Source organism: Dreissena polymorpha, chromosome 13 (genome assembly GCF_020536995.1).
Source record: "Dreissena polymorpha isolate Duluth1 chromosome 13, UMN_Dpol_1.0, whole genome shotgun sequence".
Taxonomy (NCBI): Eukaryota; Metazoa; Mollusca; class Bivalvia; order Myida; family Dreissenidae; genus Dreissena; species Dreissena polymorpha.
The window spans coordinates 6,644,618-6,658,969 of NC_068367.1; the positions used below are offsets into that span (position 1 = coordinate 6,644,618).

At 33.9% G+C, this 14,352-nt stretch overlaps 1 protein-coding gene across 2 annotated transcripts in view; it reads left to right on the forward strand.

Annotated features, from left to right (window-relative positions):
• LOC127855471 (ras-related protein M-Ras-like) overlaps nucleotides 1–13,601 on the forward strand; it is a 31,483-nt gene extending 17,882 nt beyond the window's left edge. Inside the window, exons 5-7 of one of the 2 annotated variants that reach the window (XR_008037559.1) lie at nucleotides 1,723–1,829; nucleotides 5,986–6,929; nucleotides 6,961–13,601. Coding sequence is in view for 1 of the 2 variants with exons in the window: in XM_052391059.1 (XP_052247019.1) it covers nucleotides 1,723–1,798 (76 nt within the window). In the remaining variant the exon portion in view is untranslated. Of the gene's footprint in view, nucleotides 1–1,722; nucleotides 1,830–5,985 lie in introns of both variants that reach the window. The other variant, XM_052391059.1, reaches the window with a different exon arrangement.
• The last annotated feature ends 751 nt before the right edge of the window (nucleotides 13,602–14,352 follow it).

The window sequence follows — 14,352 nt, forward strand, 5'->3', positions numbered from 1 at the left end:
CCCTGGTTACTCTTTAGTATACTTAAATGTACCTGGGTATGGAAAATATACCAACACATTACCGGCCAATTTAGATTGTATCGAGTTTTTTTCTGCCAAAAGTCTGATGTCGTAAAACGCGCCAAGGAATACAAAACAGAATTTACTTAATAAAAAACCTGCCTCAACATCATTTTTGTACAGTTCATTGTACATAATTTTGACATGAATATGACCATAAGTATTTGAAAAAAAACCACAACGACAACTAATTTAGCGTAAGAATTTCCGAGTAAGTTTTACCATACATGGAGTACATTTAAGAATACTTAAAGAGTACCCAGGGTACATTTAAGTAGTACTTGAGCCGAAAATGAGCAATTGGGCGTAAGTGACCCTTTCCCATATAGATACGTATTTTGACGCATTTGTAGTCCCTTAGAAATTAAATTTTAATTAAATTAAAGGCCTTTCTTACTAGATTCAAGTTTTAAAGACTTTATTTACAACCCTTAGATACTAATGAGTAGCAAACAGCATAAAACCTGAACAGACTGAGTGTTCTGATTTTATGCTGTTTACACTTGGTCATTTTCACTTTGCTTCTGAGTGGGAAAGGGTTAAGATATTTTTAGCTCACCTGACTGCAAAGAGCTCAAGGTTGTGTCCTTGACCTTTGTGATCACCCTGTGACTGTCCTCTGTTGTAGTACAGTGTCTGGTTAGCAGTGTGTGGTGGGCTGTGTGCAACGTCGACTTAAGCTGCTTACCGATCTAGAGGCGACATTTTTCGTCCAATCTTGATGAAATTTGCTAAGAAAGTTTAGCTGGACAGCTTCTTGAATCTATCTCACATGTGTCCTTCAACTAGGTCACCAAGTGAAATCTGACATAAAATGTGTTTTCCACTCTAGAGGCCACATTTATGAATACATTTTGATGAACTTGGTCAGAATGGTTATTTAGACAAAATCTATGCCGATTTCGATCAGGGTCACAAGCATTCACTGACTAACCATTTCAAAGCTTAGAAAAACTTTGTTACATGTACCACCACTAAGTCAAATCTTGCAAAAACCTAGTTTCCATTCTAGAGGTCATAGTAATGACTCAATCTTGATAAAAGTTTGTAAGAACGTTATCTTGACATTGTGTAGATCGATTTTGAGTCTGAGACACAGGCATACAAAACTAGGTCTCCAGGTTAAAGCATGTAAAAACAGTGTTAACACTCTATAGGTCACATGTGTTTCTCTGTATTGATGAAACTTGGTCAGAATGTTTATCTTGACAACATTAAAGCAATGTTTCAATATGGTTCAGGTGTGGTCAAGTGGATTACCTGGTCAAGTCTTTAATAATTGGTTTCCATGATAATTTAAATATACACATGTATAATTTTGATAAGGGGAGAAAGACAATTTTTTTTGGGGTGCTTCAAATGATAACTTTACTGAACTTTACTGTTGTCTTTGTTTAACCAGGTATTAAAAACTGATGGAAAGCAATGCTCAGCAGTACAACACATTTTATGAATCCTTGTATTTGATAAATGCTTTTTGTAATCAATTGTTCCCTGTTTTTAGATGTATGAATGGTTCATATTTTAATATAATGGGCTAAAATTGTGAATACAATTATTTGGTTTATAATTTTCTTTAATTCTTTCTTTATACATATCAAATAGTTATATAGTATATTTTATATATTAATCAGATTTTCTATATTTTTATTATAAATACAGACAACAGCCAAAAGAAGTAAAAAAGAAACTTAACTCACGAAAAGGAAAGCGTGGCTTCCGTTGTACAGTTCTTTGATTGCTTATGTGAGAGCATTACATTGTGTGTGGTAAGTCACTAAGTCTTAGAAGTTAGAATTGTTCATTATTTAACAAAGTTATTGATTGAATAACTAAATATAATTCATGAGCACCGACTGTTGTATTGCAAGCACAATAAAGGATCTTGGTATTTTCTATTGCAACATTTTTTTTTTAAACCAAAGTTGCCTGCAAAACCCAACACAATTTTTTTATTGTTAATAATGCAGCTTTAATTTAATATTCATTAAGGACAAATGTCGTTAAAGCAACTTTTAACGTTCCTGTAAACTGAAATTTAAAATCTTTGTACAAATGTATTGAATGTGTACATAATATATATTACATAATATATATAACGAAACCTTTAAGTTCCTTTAGGTAAACGATCTATAATCCTTATAACACGGCTTTTTTTCAGCTTTTTGGGAAGATAGCCCATGGCTTTGAAATTGGGAATTTTATCGGCATTTTCAAGAAATTGGCAAAATAAATTGGGATTTAAAACTACATGAATGATTTCAGCATCTTTAATCTAAAACACCACAAACACCATCATGATCAACATAATAATTTATAATAATAATAACATTTTCCACATAATAAGCCCACATAAAGTCTTCAGTCACATCAGGAACCATTTTATTAGGAGGTGCTTCTTCTGCTGAAGAAGAACTACTGCTTTCAACATGTTGAATATCAGTCAGCACTTTGCTTTCGGAAATCAATGATGACGATGCAAAAGAGTCACTTGTTATTAGCTCGGCTGTTTTCGGAGAAAACCCGAGGTATTGTCATAGCCAGCTCATCATTCGCGTTGTGCTAAAATCTTAACATTTTGTCAAGGTTTTTAACATTGGCTCTAAAATCAAAGTGCTTCCATCTACAACTTGAAACTTCATATGTAGCTGCACCTTGATGAGTTCTACACGCAACACCCATATTTGGGTCACTACGTCAAAGGTCAAGGTTACTGTGACCTCTAAAAAGAAAATAAAAAAATTCTTACAAACTTTCATTTATTAAAAAATGCACCCGCAGCTAAGCGTTGGCACCCATTATGCGGTGCTCTTGTTAAATTTATGCTATCATTAACACATTTTTTACAATTGAAGGAGTTTCATTGGGAAGACTTGTACTGCCTGACAATGTTTGTTTATTTAATTACGCTTGCTTTAAAAAATCAACAGTGTTGATGCCAGGTTTTTGCTTAGGAATCTTTTTATGCCCCCTTTGAAAGAAAAGGGGATATATAGTTTTCGCACTGTCCGTCTGTCTGTCTGTAAGTCTGTCTGTCACACTTTTCGTATCCCCTCTCTAATTCAAATAGTTTTCATCTGATCTTTACGAAACTTGGTCAGAAGTTGTATCTAAACAATATCTAGGTAAAGTTCGAATATGGGTCATGCCTGGTCAAAAACTAGGTCACAGGGTCGAAAAAACAAATCCAAGGGAAGTAATAAGCTTTAAATGGACATAATTATCTGACCTGCCAAATTATATATTTTTGTTAAATAAATCAAAGCGGCGCAGTAGGCGGCATTGTGTTTCTGACAAACACATCGTGGTAAAAGGTCAAGGTCATCCTTCAAGGTCTAAGGTCAAAAATACAAATCCAAGGGAAGTAATAAGCTTTAAAGGGAGATAATTATTAAATATTGAACATAGCAACTTGATATTTGGCATACATGTGTATCTCATGGAGCTGCACATTTTGAATGGTGAATCTACAGTCACGGTAGTGGCTTTTAATTATTTGCTACTAAAAATAGAGATTTGTTAGAGACAATTATTTTCAAGGGAAGTACTTTATATAATTATAAATCTCAGAATATATATTTCCTTACCAAGAATTTAAGTTCTTTTCACAGTTACTGTACAGATTTTTTATTTTGATTATTTATAACTCAAATGATTGATTTGTCAAAGTTTTTTTTTAATGATATAATTATCATTTCTTTCCTGTACTAATTTGTGAATGGTAGGGTTCATTACATACCTGTGGACTTATGTCCATAGATACATGATGAACTCTGGCTATGATCTCTTTGATAAACCACAGGCCTTGGTTGTCAGTGATGTCTGACTTGGTCATTTTTTTGACTGTCTACAGACCCCCCCCCCCCCCCCCCCCCCCCCCCCTGTTGGATTGGACAAAATCGAGGGAAAGTAATAAGCTTTAAAGGGAGATGATTTCTATACCTGCCAAATGATAAATATAAATTTTATATCAAAGCGGCGCAGTAGTGGGCATTGTGTTTCTGACGAACACATATCTTGTTCACATAATATTTCGAATTGCGCGACATCTTTGTTTTCCATTCAGCTGAATCACAAAACGCTTGAATTTCATCGCAAATATAATACGCGCCTGAACAAGACCGAGAATATCGTGCACACGAATAATGCCGACGTTATCCAAATTGAGGTATAGTCTAAAACCTATACAAGACCGGATCGGACTACGCTTTGTTAAGAAGCGAAACAGCCGATGTCATTAGCATTTTTTTTCCCAGTTGGGAATTTGTTAGCAAATTTTGGGAAAAAAAGTTTACTTTTTGCGATTGGCAATATAGCCGAATTTCGGCTATAAAAAAGGGCCCAAAAAAGTCCTGTAATAACTGTTGCAGTGCTTTGTTTTAACCCTTCTGTACTGTAAGGTCTATGCTTTTACCAGTTCCTTTGCAAATTGATGAGCTTCTGATTGTAGCTTTTTTCGTCATGATCTTATTACATTATGTTGATTATATGAAGATATGTTGTATTTGGATAGTTTTGGCAATACACAATGCAGTTTGTTAATGTTAATGCATCCTATGTTTTGGTCACAATATGTGTCTTGATATGAAAAAACTGGGCATAATGCATGTGCGTAAAGTGTCATTCCAGATTAGCCTGTGCAGTCCGCACAGGCTAATCAGGGATGACAATTTCCACTTTAATTGTATTTTTCGTTTTTAGGAAGTCCCTTTTTACCAAAAATCTAGTTTAAGCGTAAAGTGTCGTCCCTGATTAGCCTGTGCGGACTGCACAGGCTAATCTGTGACAACACTTTACACTAGTGCATTATGCCCAGTTTTCTCAGAACGCGACTCATATACTGAGGTAACAAGATTTCCTTGACAAATTCAATCTTAAAGCAGTAATTTCATCAAAAAATGAACACAACATTTTGTGCATAGAGACACTCATAACCATACCTTTTGTTAAAAAACTTCCCAATCCAAATTGTTCAAAACATTAAAAAATAGGTAATGAAATTTACATGTAAGAAAGAACTCAACACAAATCAAATTCCATCTTTTCAAAAGTAACTGTCCAGTTGAAGGTATTCCGCCAACTTTCAATGTATCTTGTAGTATCTAACATTTAAGCTTAGCAAAACAGTAAATGTTTAATATCTCACCTCCTACAAAAATGACTTAATCCGATTGGCTTAGAGCGGTCAGGTGCCCATGCAGTATTTCCATACACTCCGAGTAATGTCCATACTACCAGAGTAATCGAGTAGTCGGTTGAGATATAATTGTTACACCGTTAGTAACTGATGGTGTATGGGATATACACCATCAGTAATTTAATACCATACTCGAGCTTCGCTGTCGTATGGTATGAAATTACTGAGGGTGTATATGCCATACACTGTCAGTTACTAACGGTGTAACTCATAATACACAACTATGTTTTTCCTACCCCACTTACAAAGAAATATTTCAGAATTAAGTCATGGTTGGAGTCCACACAGAAAATTGTGCCTTCAAATAAATGATGTTGTTTGTCAGGCCTTTTCCTGGCATATCTTCGGGTCTGTTAAACAGACCCATTCCCAAATCGAATTAAAAAAAATAAATAATCCCAACTTGAATTTTTTCGCCAATTTTCATTAAAAAAAGTGTAAGAAGTGTGATTATAATAATTATTTTATCGCAATTTTATTTAAATTACATTTAACAAGTTATAACTATAATTTATATGATTGTGTTCTTCTAATTTTAATTATAATAAAGAGTTATATTAAATTAGTTTTTCCCCAAATCAGTGGACTTTTCGCATGAAAAAATCCAAACCCCTAAATTTCATTTTTTTACAAAATGGTCAGGAGAAGGTCTGATTGTTTAGAAAGTATAGCATTGCGTCTCTGAAGTATTAAGTATACTGTAATTTCTTCCTTTTGTTTGATTGCAGATGCTGAGTGTTGAACTTGAATACATGTATGTAGAGCCATGGAACAAAAGAACATGTAAACCTGTACTGAACAAAACCCTTCACCTTATTGTAATGCCAAAAATGGTATCAATTTAAGATGGGCCTCACTCTGGGAAAACAGGGTTTAATGCATGTGTTAAAGTGTCTATTGATATAATAGGCGTATCATGGGCGACACTATCCGCCTTAAGTAGATTTTGGCTAAGTGGAGATATCCTTTAAATGAATAATACCACAAAAGTGGAATGTTTTGTCTCTGATTAGCCTGTGTTGACTGCAGAGGCTCATCTGGGGTGACACTTTATGCAGATGCATTAGACCCCATTTTCCCAGAGCAAGGCTGCTATTTAATGACATATAATATTAGTAATTTAATAACAGTATTTTTTCTTTTACAATTATCAGTTTTTTCATTCAAACCATATTTAAACAACGTAAGAATGTTTGTTCACTTTGATTTTCCATTTTAATATATTTTTTAGTGCTATGAGAATTTTTTTTTATTGTGAACTGTTATTCTTATGACATAATAGTATTATGTTACACATGTCATGTGATTAGTAACATGATAATATTTCATTGAAAATTAGCATAGGTCTTGAAAAACGTGGCTTAATGCATGTGTGTGAAGTGTCGTCTAAGCTTAGGCATTTCTCAGAGGCTAATATTAGAATTTGTTCTTCGAGACTTCCTTTAACTAAAAAATACCACAAAAGCAGAAAGTCTTGTCCCTGATAAGTCTACACATACTTAACAGGCGTATCTGGTACAACACTTTATGCGCATGCATTAAGCCCAGTTTTCCAGGATGCAGCCCATTAAAAAAATTACTTGACTGAGCACACTATCATTGATGCATGGTTACATTGATTGAATAAAATATATGAGCTGGGCTCTGTGAAAAGGGGGTTAAATGCATGTGCGTGAAGTGTCATCCCAGATTAGACTGTGCAGGTGAAGTGTCATCCCAGATTAGACTGTGCAGGTGAAGTGTCATCCCAGATTAGACTGTGCAGTCCACACAGGCTGATCAGGGACGACACTTTCCACATTAACTGGATTTTTGCTAAGAAGAGACTTTCTTTAAACAGAAATGAAAGCGGAAAGTGTCGTCCCTGATTAACCTGTGGGGACCGCACTTATTTAGGACGACACTTTAAGCACATGCATTAAACCACCTTATCACAGAGCATTGCAGATATTTAGAACTTGATGCCAATCTGTGATGCCCTTTTTTTATGAAATGATTGAACTGAATGACATAGTGCTAAAACCACTTGAAATCGGGACCAATATGTGATCTCTTAGATAGACTTGTTTCTGTACATAATTATTTTCAATACGAGCCTCGCTCTGTGAAAATGGCGTTTAATGCCTGTGCGTAAAGTTTCGTCCCAGATTAGCCTCTGTGGTCCGCAGGGACGACACTTACCACCTAAACTGGATTTAAGCTATGAAAAAAGGTTCTATGAAATAAAAATATATAAAAAGCGGAATATGTTGTCCCTGATTAGCCTGTGCAGACTGCACAGGCTTATGTGGGAAAACACTTTGCACATGCATTAAATCCCATTTTCACTGAGAGAGGCTCATATATATTTGACAATATTGTTTTTGACTATTTTGTCATCCAATTTTGCCTTCTTTAAAAAAAAAAATTGTAATCAAAGACATTTTTTACATGTATCTTTAAAGGTTTATTTAGAATGTTTTATATATGGTATTTTTGCACTGTTTTATCAGTGTAGTGGATTTTAATGAAGAGTTGATGTAAGTTAACACATTTTTAGAAAAGAAGATGTAAATTTTATCTATCTTGAACGTTTGGTTGTATTAATTGTCTTTATATGTTAGCTGTGGCATTATACACATACATTTTTATTTCTCATCTTTTGTTTTTTACAAAACACTATCTTAAACAAAAAGTTTTACATCAAAATGATGCTGTTTACATGATTTAAATATTAATGGACTGTACAGCCGTGTTTGATTCAACAACAGGTTGTTATAATTGTCATGACTTCTGTCAATAATTAGAACCAAGTATGCTCAAAATTAGTTATTTTGTCCAAGTTTTTTTTAGGCACTTTAACTCTTTCAGTGCTGGAACCGAACTTTGAAGGCCTTTGCAAACAGTTTGGATCCAGATGAGATGCCACAGAATGTGGCGTCTCATCAGGATCCAAACTGTTTGCTATTCTGATAGTATTCTTTGAAAAAATCAAAGAAAATGCTTATTTAAGAAATTCAGCAGTTGACATTTTTGCAGACGAATTTCCCAGCATGCAAAGGGTTAAAGCATCTGTCATGTTCATGTTCACCAGTATAAAATCAGGTATTTGATGCCAATTTAGGCATGGCCTGTTTTGTTGATGTTGTTGAACAGATATTGAGATATTTGTATTACACACATGTTAAAAAATTATATGTGCTTATGAATGATTGATGACATTATTTTATATGTGCTTATGAATGATTGATGACATTATTTTATATCATTCTGGAAAAAATTGAAATAATCTAAACACATAAACTGGAATTTATTCAGTAAAGAGCTATGACAAAACATGCATTTAAATTATATTTAATATAAAGTTATATATTAAATAATATTAATATTCAATATTAGATATTTAATATTTTTATTTATTTTAATTATATTATTAAAATAAACACAGCTAATGTTTTTTGGGGGTACTTTAATGCTATTTTCAATAAAACAGGGTGCAAGCATGTAGTTAAATGCAACTAGTTTGAGTTACCAAATTTTTTAGTGTGTATCATGCTGTTTTTGCATCATTAAGAAATATTTAATGTTGAAATTGTTTATGTAAAGTGTCTGTAATTTTTTATTAGTGAAAGAACAAAATGCCTTTATTTCTGTTTACATATATATTATATCATTATTTTTGGCATTTCTCACTTGTTTTTAGATAGCACTATACAACAGATTTTATTTTTACTAAACTATATGGGCCATGCTATGTGAAAAAGGATTTAAATCATGTGCGTAAAGTGTCATCCCAGATTAGCCTGTGCTGTCCGCTTTGGCTAATCAGGGATGACACCTTCTGCTTTTATGGTATTTTCCTTTTTGAAGCAAGTCTCTTCTTAGTACAAATCCAGTTTAGGCGGCAAGTGTCGTCTGATTACCCTGTGCAGACTTCACAGGCTAATCTGGGACGACTCTTTACACACATTCAATAAACCCCCTTTTCACAGAGCGCGGCTCATGTATTTGTAAAATTGTTACAATAGGAGCCCAATATACCTCTAGACATTTACCTCGTAAAAAGAGACTTGTTCAAGCATGTATTCCAGCTGTATTTTATTCATATCTTTAGATATACATTCTAAATATACTTTTTACTCACTTCAAGCTTTTCATCATTGAATTTTGTAATTAAAAAAAGTTGCCAAAAATGTACACTGTGCACCAATTCATGCTTTAATGGTAGCATTAAATGGTTCATTCTGTAGCGCTCAGAAACACATTTTTATGCCCCCCACCACTATAGTGGGGGACATATTGTTTTTGCCCTGTCAGTTGGTCTGTCTGTCTGTTGTTTGTTTGCGCCAACTTTAACATTTTGCAATAACTTTTGCTATATTGAAGATAGCAACTTCATATTTGGCATGCATGTGTATCTCATGGAGCTGCCCATTTTGAGTGGTAAACGGTCAAGGTCATCCTTCAAGGTCAAAGGTCAAAAAACAAATCAAAGCGGCGCAGAAGGGGACATAGTGTTTCTGACAAACACATTTCTTGTTAGGCTTTATTTCAGACCCTTAGATATTGAAGAGTAGCAAACAGCATAAAACCTGAACAGACTGTGAGTAACTGGCGGGCTGTTCAGGTTTTATGCTGGTTGCATATGACCATTTTCACTTGACTTCTGTATGGGAATGAGTCATGGGGATATTAAAATTCCCCACGATTGAATTTTTTTCTCCTCATTTAATTTACCATGTTTGACATTTACATAGTCACCAGTTACTTGTGTGCATACATAAAACAATTTAATATAACTTTAAAAATGTAAGGCACACTCATTCAGAATTGTTGTGACGTTTACACAACTGTGTTAAAAAACAATATACAGAGCAATCATAAATAATAGTTCACACACATAAAGCATACATATTTTCATGAATAAATCATTTTATATGAGAGGCAAACAATATGCATGCACTCTGTTATTTCTGTTTGATTTTTGTATAGCAGAACTTTTTCATCTAAATAAATTTGGTTTTATAACACAATGTAACAGTATTCACGGTAATATATTTAAACCTCTAGCCCAAATCTTTTTGCTCTCATTAAAACTGATAACTGCTAGGCACTTTTTCAACTGGAATAGTATTTTGACATTGAAAAAGTCCAAAGTGTTAGAACTTTAGTATTATCTCTATCTGGTATTGTCCATAGTTGAGTGCTACCATTACAAATAAATTACATGATTTGCATTTGTCAAAATTGTAGTTTGCGTTGCATTTTTGTTTTAAATATCACTTTCTTAATAATCTGTTCTATATTGTTTCTTGTGTATACCTGTATTGCATGCTTGCTTATGTAACAATACATTGCATATTTAGCTGATTTTGTAGCTAGTCTGTTAGTCTGCGTTATGAAACTTGTGCAATATGAGAGCTGTTTTTATGTAAACATTATTGCCTGTGTATATGATGGGCCGGCATGCAATTTAAGAACATTTGTCAAAGATTTCATTACAAAAACTTTTTTTTTACAAGGGTTGCGCAATTAAAGTACTTATGGCCTAATTTTTTTGGCAGTAGACATTTAATACCATGGCGGTTAAAACCCATATAGGTTCAAACTCAGGGTACTTCAAACCTTAGGTGGTTCAAACCCAAGGCGGTTCAAACCCAGATTTGTTCAAACCCAGTAGGGAAAGACTTAGTATAACCCATAGGCTTCATTGTCAAATCTGTCAAACAACAGACAAATACCCATGTAATATGCTTGTTTACTTAATCTGAGATGTAGAGTTCATTAAATTAATTATATTGTTTTAACTAAACCAAGTTTCGAAAACCGGCTCAATTTTTATCAAAGATAATTTCGTGTTATGCTGTAAAGTAAAAGACTTGAAAATGCATACTTAGATCAACTGGAGATATCAGTGAACAAGATGTTTTAAGGAGTTTTCAAATAATGCATTATTATTCATTACAGGAATATGATTAAAGCATGCACCTTTTTGTTTGTAACAATATTTCTGGATGAGATTTGACGAATGCTATACTGTTTGCATCGGAACAGCTTTCCTAGAAACTCGCTCAATCTGGATTGCTAATGTTTTTCTTTTGTACTGTTTTAATTATGTTTTGTTTTATCAATTAGAGTTTCTAATCATTTTTTTGCTTTCTGTTTTGTTTGCTTTCTAGTTCAATAGAATTCACTTTGTCATTATTATTGTATCAATGGAACTGTAAGAAAATTAAGGTATAACTTTGCATTGAGACCACTTGCTTGCGAAAAGAATTTACCTATAAGTTAACCAGGTGGAGAAGCTGTCCACATCTTGATCAAAGGTCATTATTCATGCTAAGGGCCAAAGGTCAAACATATGAATTGTTCTGCTTGTAAACCCATTTATGCCCAGCGTCTAGAAAAAAGGCCTTGGCAAACAGGGTAGACCAATATGAGACGCCGCATGATGCAGCGTCTCATCAGGGTCTGCGCTGTTTGCTTTAAGGAATTTCTTTAAGAAATATTCTAAATAAAGAAATAAATATACTAGACATCCCTAATTTTGGAAATAAATTGATCCAATGTAGAAGGATGGGAGAGTCCACTAGGCATAATGGGTTAAAGAATGACAAGGATGTATTGACGATGGGCTTGACATATTGCCCACAGGCATCTAGTTTGTTATTATGTACCGGTTTGTATGCATTAGTAAGGTTGTACATGTAATATTTTGTGAAAATATACATTTGTAGGTATATAATTACTACTTATTATGATTTAAACATTAAAATAGCAATTCTTTAATTAGTAAAATTCGTTATCAGCGATTAACTCAATTTACCTCAGTGTAGTATATACTGGTAATATTACAATGCTAATATGTATCAGTTATAGATATACACATCTACAATTTCTGAGCGCTGGCTTTCATTGATGATCTGTAACATTAAACATTCAGACATATTGTATTGCTCTTGTTCCCATTACATAGACATTCAGACATATTGTATTGCTCTTGTTCCCATTACATAGACATTCAGACATATTGTATTGCTCTTGTTCCCATTACATAGATATTCAGACATATTGTATTGCTCTTGTTCCCATTACATAGACATTCAGACATATTGTATTGCTCTTGTTCCCATTACATAAAATGCTATGTCAACACTATCTTATTATGTAAAACCATCGACATAAATTGTATCATGTTTATAGAGCAGTTAATACTATGACATAAGAGAATGCTTGTCTACAGATGATTAACATGTGATTATATGGCAATTATTTGCAAGAATATGCTTACAATTTGCATAATTTGTATTTTATATAAAATAAATAAAATAATAATTAACTGGAAAAAAGCTTTCCATTCTTTTCCTTTGTGCAGAATGTTTATACTACCTGGCAGAAAGTAAGCTTTAAAACAGTAGATAGAAAACGAAGTAAGTATTGAAGGCTTGTTATTCAGCATAGCTCAACGATATTATCTGTATGCCATATTTACCTGGTACATATAGTCTATTTATTATGCCCCCCTTCAAAGAAGAGGGGGTATATTGCTTTGCACATGTCGGTCGGTCGGTCGGTCAGTCTGTCGGTCTGTCAGTGCGTCCACCAGGTGGTTTCCGGATGATAACTCAAGAACGCTTAGGCCTAGGATCATGAAACTTCATAGGTACATTGATCATGACTCGCAGATGACCCCTATTGATTTTGAGGTCACTAGGTCAAAGGTCAAGGTCACGGTGACCCGTAATAGTAAAATGGTTTCCGGATGATAACTGAAGATTGCTTATGCCTAGGATCATGAAACTTGATAGGTAGATTGATCATGACTTGCAGATGACCCCTATTGATTTTCAGGTCACTAGGTCAAAGGTCTAGGTCACGGTGACCCGAAATAGGAAAATGGTTTCCTGATGATAACTCAAGAACACTTATGGCTAGTTTACAAGTATTTTATGCCCCCTGTAGGGTGGCATATAGCAGTTGCACTGTCCGTCTGTCCGCCCGTCTGTCTGTCTGTCTGTCCGTCACACTTTGCGTTAAGGTTTCGAAAAGTGCTCATAACTTCCATGTCGCTTTAGATAGCATCTTGATATTTGGCATGCATGTGTATCTCATGGAGCTGCACATTTTTGAGTGGTGAAAGGTCAAGGTCATCCTTTAAGGTCAAAGATAAAAATAAAAAAACTCAAGGGAAGTAATAAGCTTTAAAGGGAGATAATTATCTGTACCTGCCAAAAGAAAAAAAAGATAAAATAAATCAAAGCAGCGCAGTAGGGGGCATTGTGTTATTGACAAACACATCTCTTGTTTGGTTATACTAAGTTATCATTCATGTATTAAATTGCAAATAAAATAGAACAATATACAATGAATTATTTATTGCAGGCTTGCAGTAACAGAAGTTTGGTATTAAATAGCTGTTGGCATAGGACTTCCGAAATTGCAATAAGGAAATTGAGGACTTACGAAAATCAAGTATAAAATTTTACTTAATGATCATGTAAGGGTGAAAAAGTTTGTTTGAGGAACCAGTTATTTTCTAAGTACCTTATAGTTTCTTTCTGAATATATTTAATGTAAACAGCTACTGCAGAGGTGTTGATGTTTAACAAATCTTTAACATCACATATTAATATGTAGATTTTGCCTTGCACCTGCTCAATATTTTCTGCCCTTATAAATACACAGGCCACCAATCAAAATCTCCAAGATTCTTCCGTAATGAAGAATTGAGAAAACATAGGCATCAAAGTTTTAAACAGGTATTAACATAATAGGTAAATTAAAAGATTTCGTCAAAGTAAATAGATATCCCAAATTAAAGCCACAACGACTTCGCAGAGACATGACTTAATAGAAAACAAATGAGTAAAATACATACACACTGTGATGGGTTAACATTACTAATTGCCCTCATTGATTAGCAAGTTGTATTAGTCTTTTGCAACATTTTGGTATATATAAGTGTATTTGCAACACTCTGTTATATTATTTTCTTATCAGCAATATCATACAAATCAGTTTGAGTTTTAAGCATGTCCCAGTAGACAAGTTCCACATTTTAAATATTAGTGTTTGTTTTGACATCCAAAAAGGTGCTTGGGATTTGCACTCCTTCA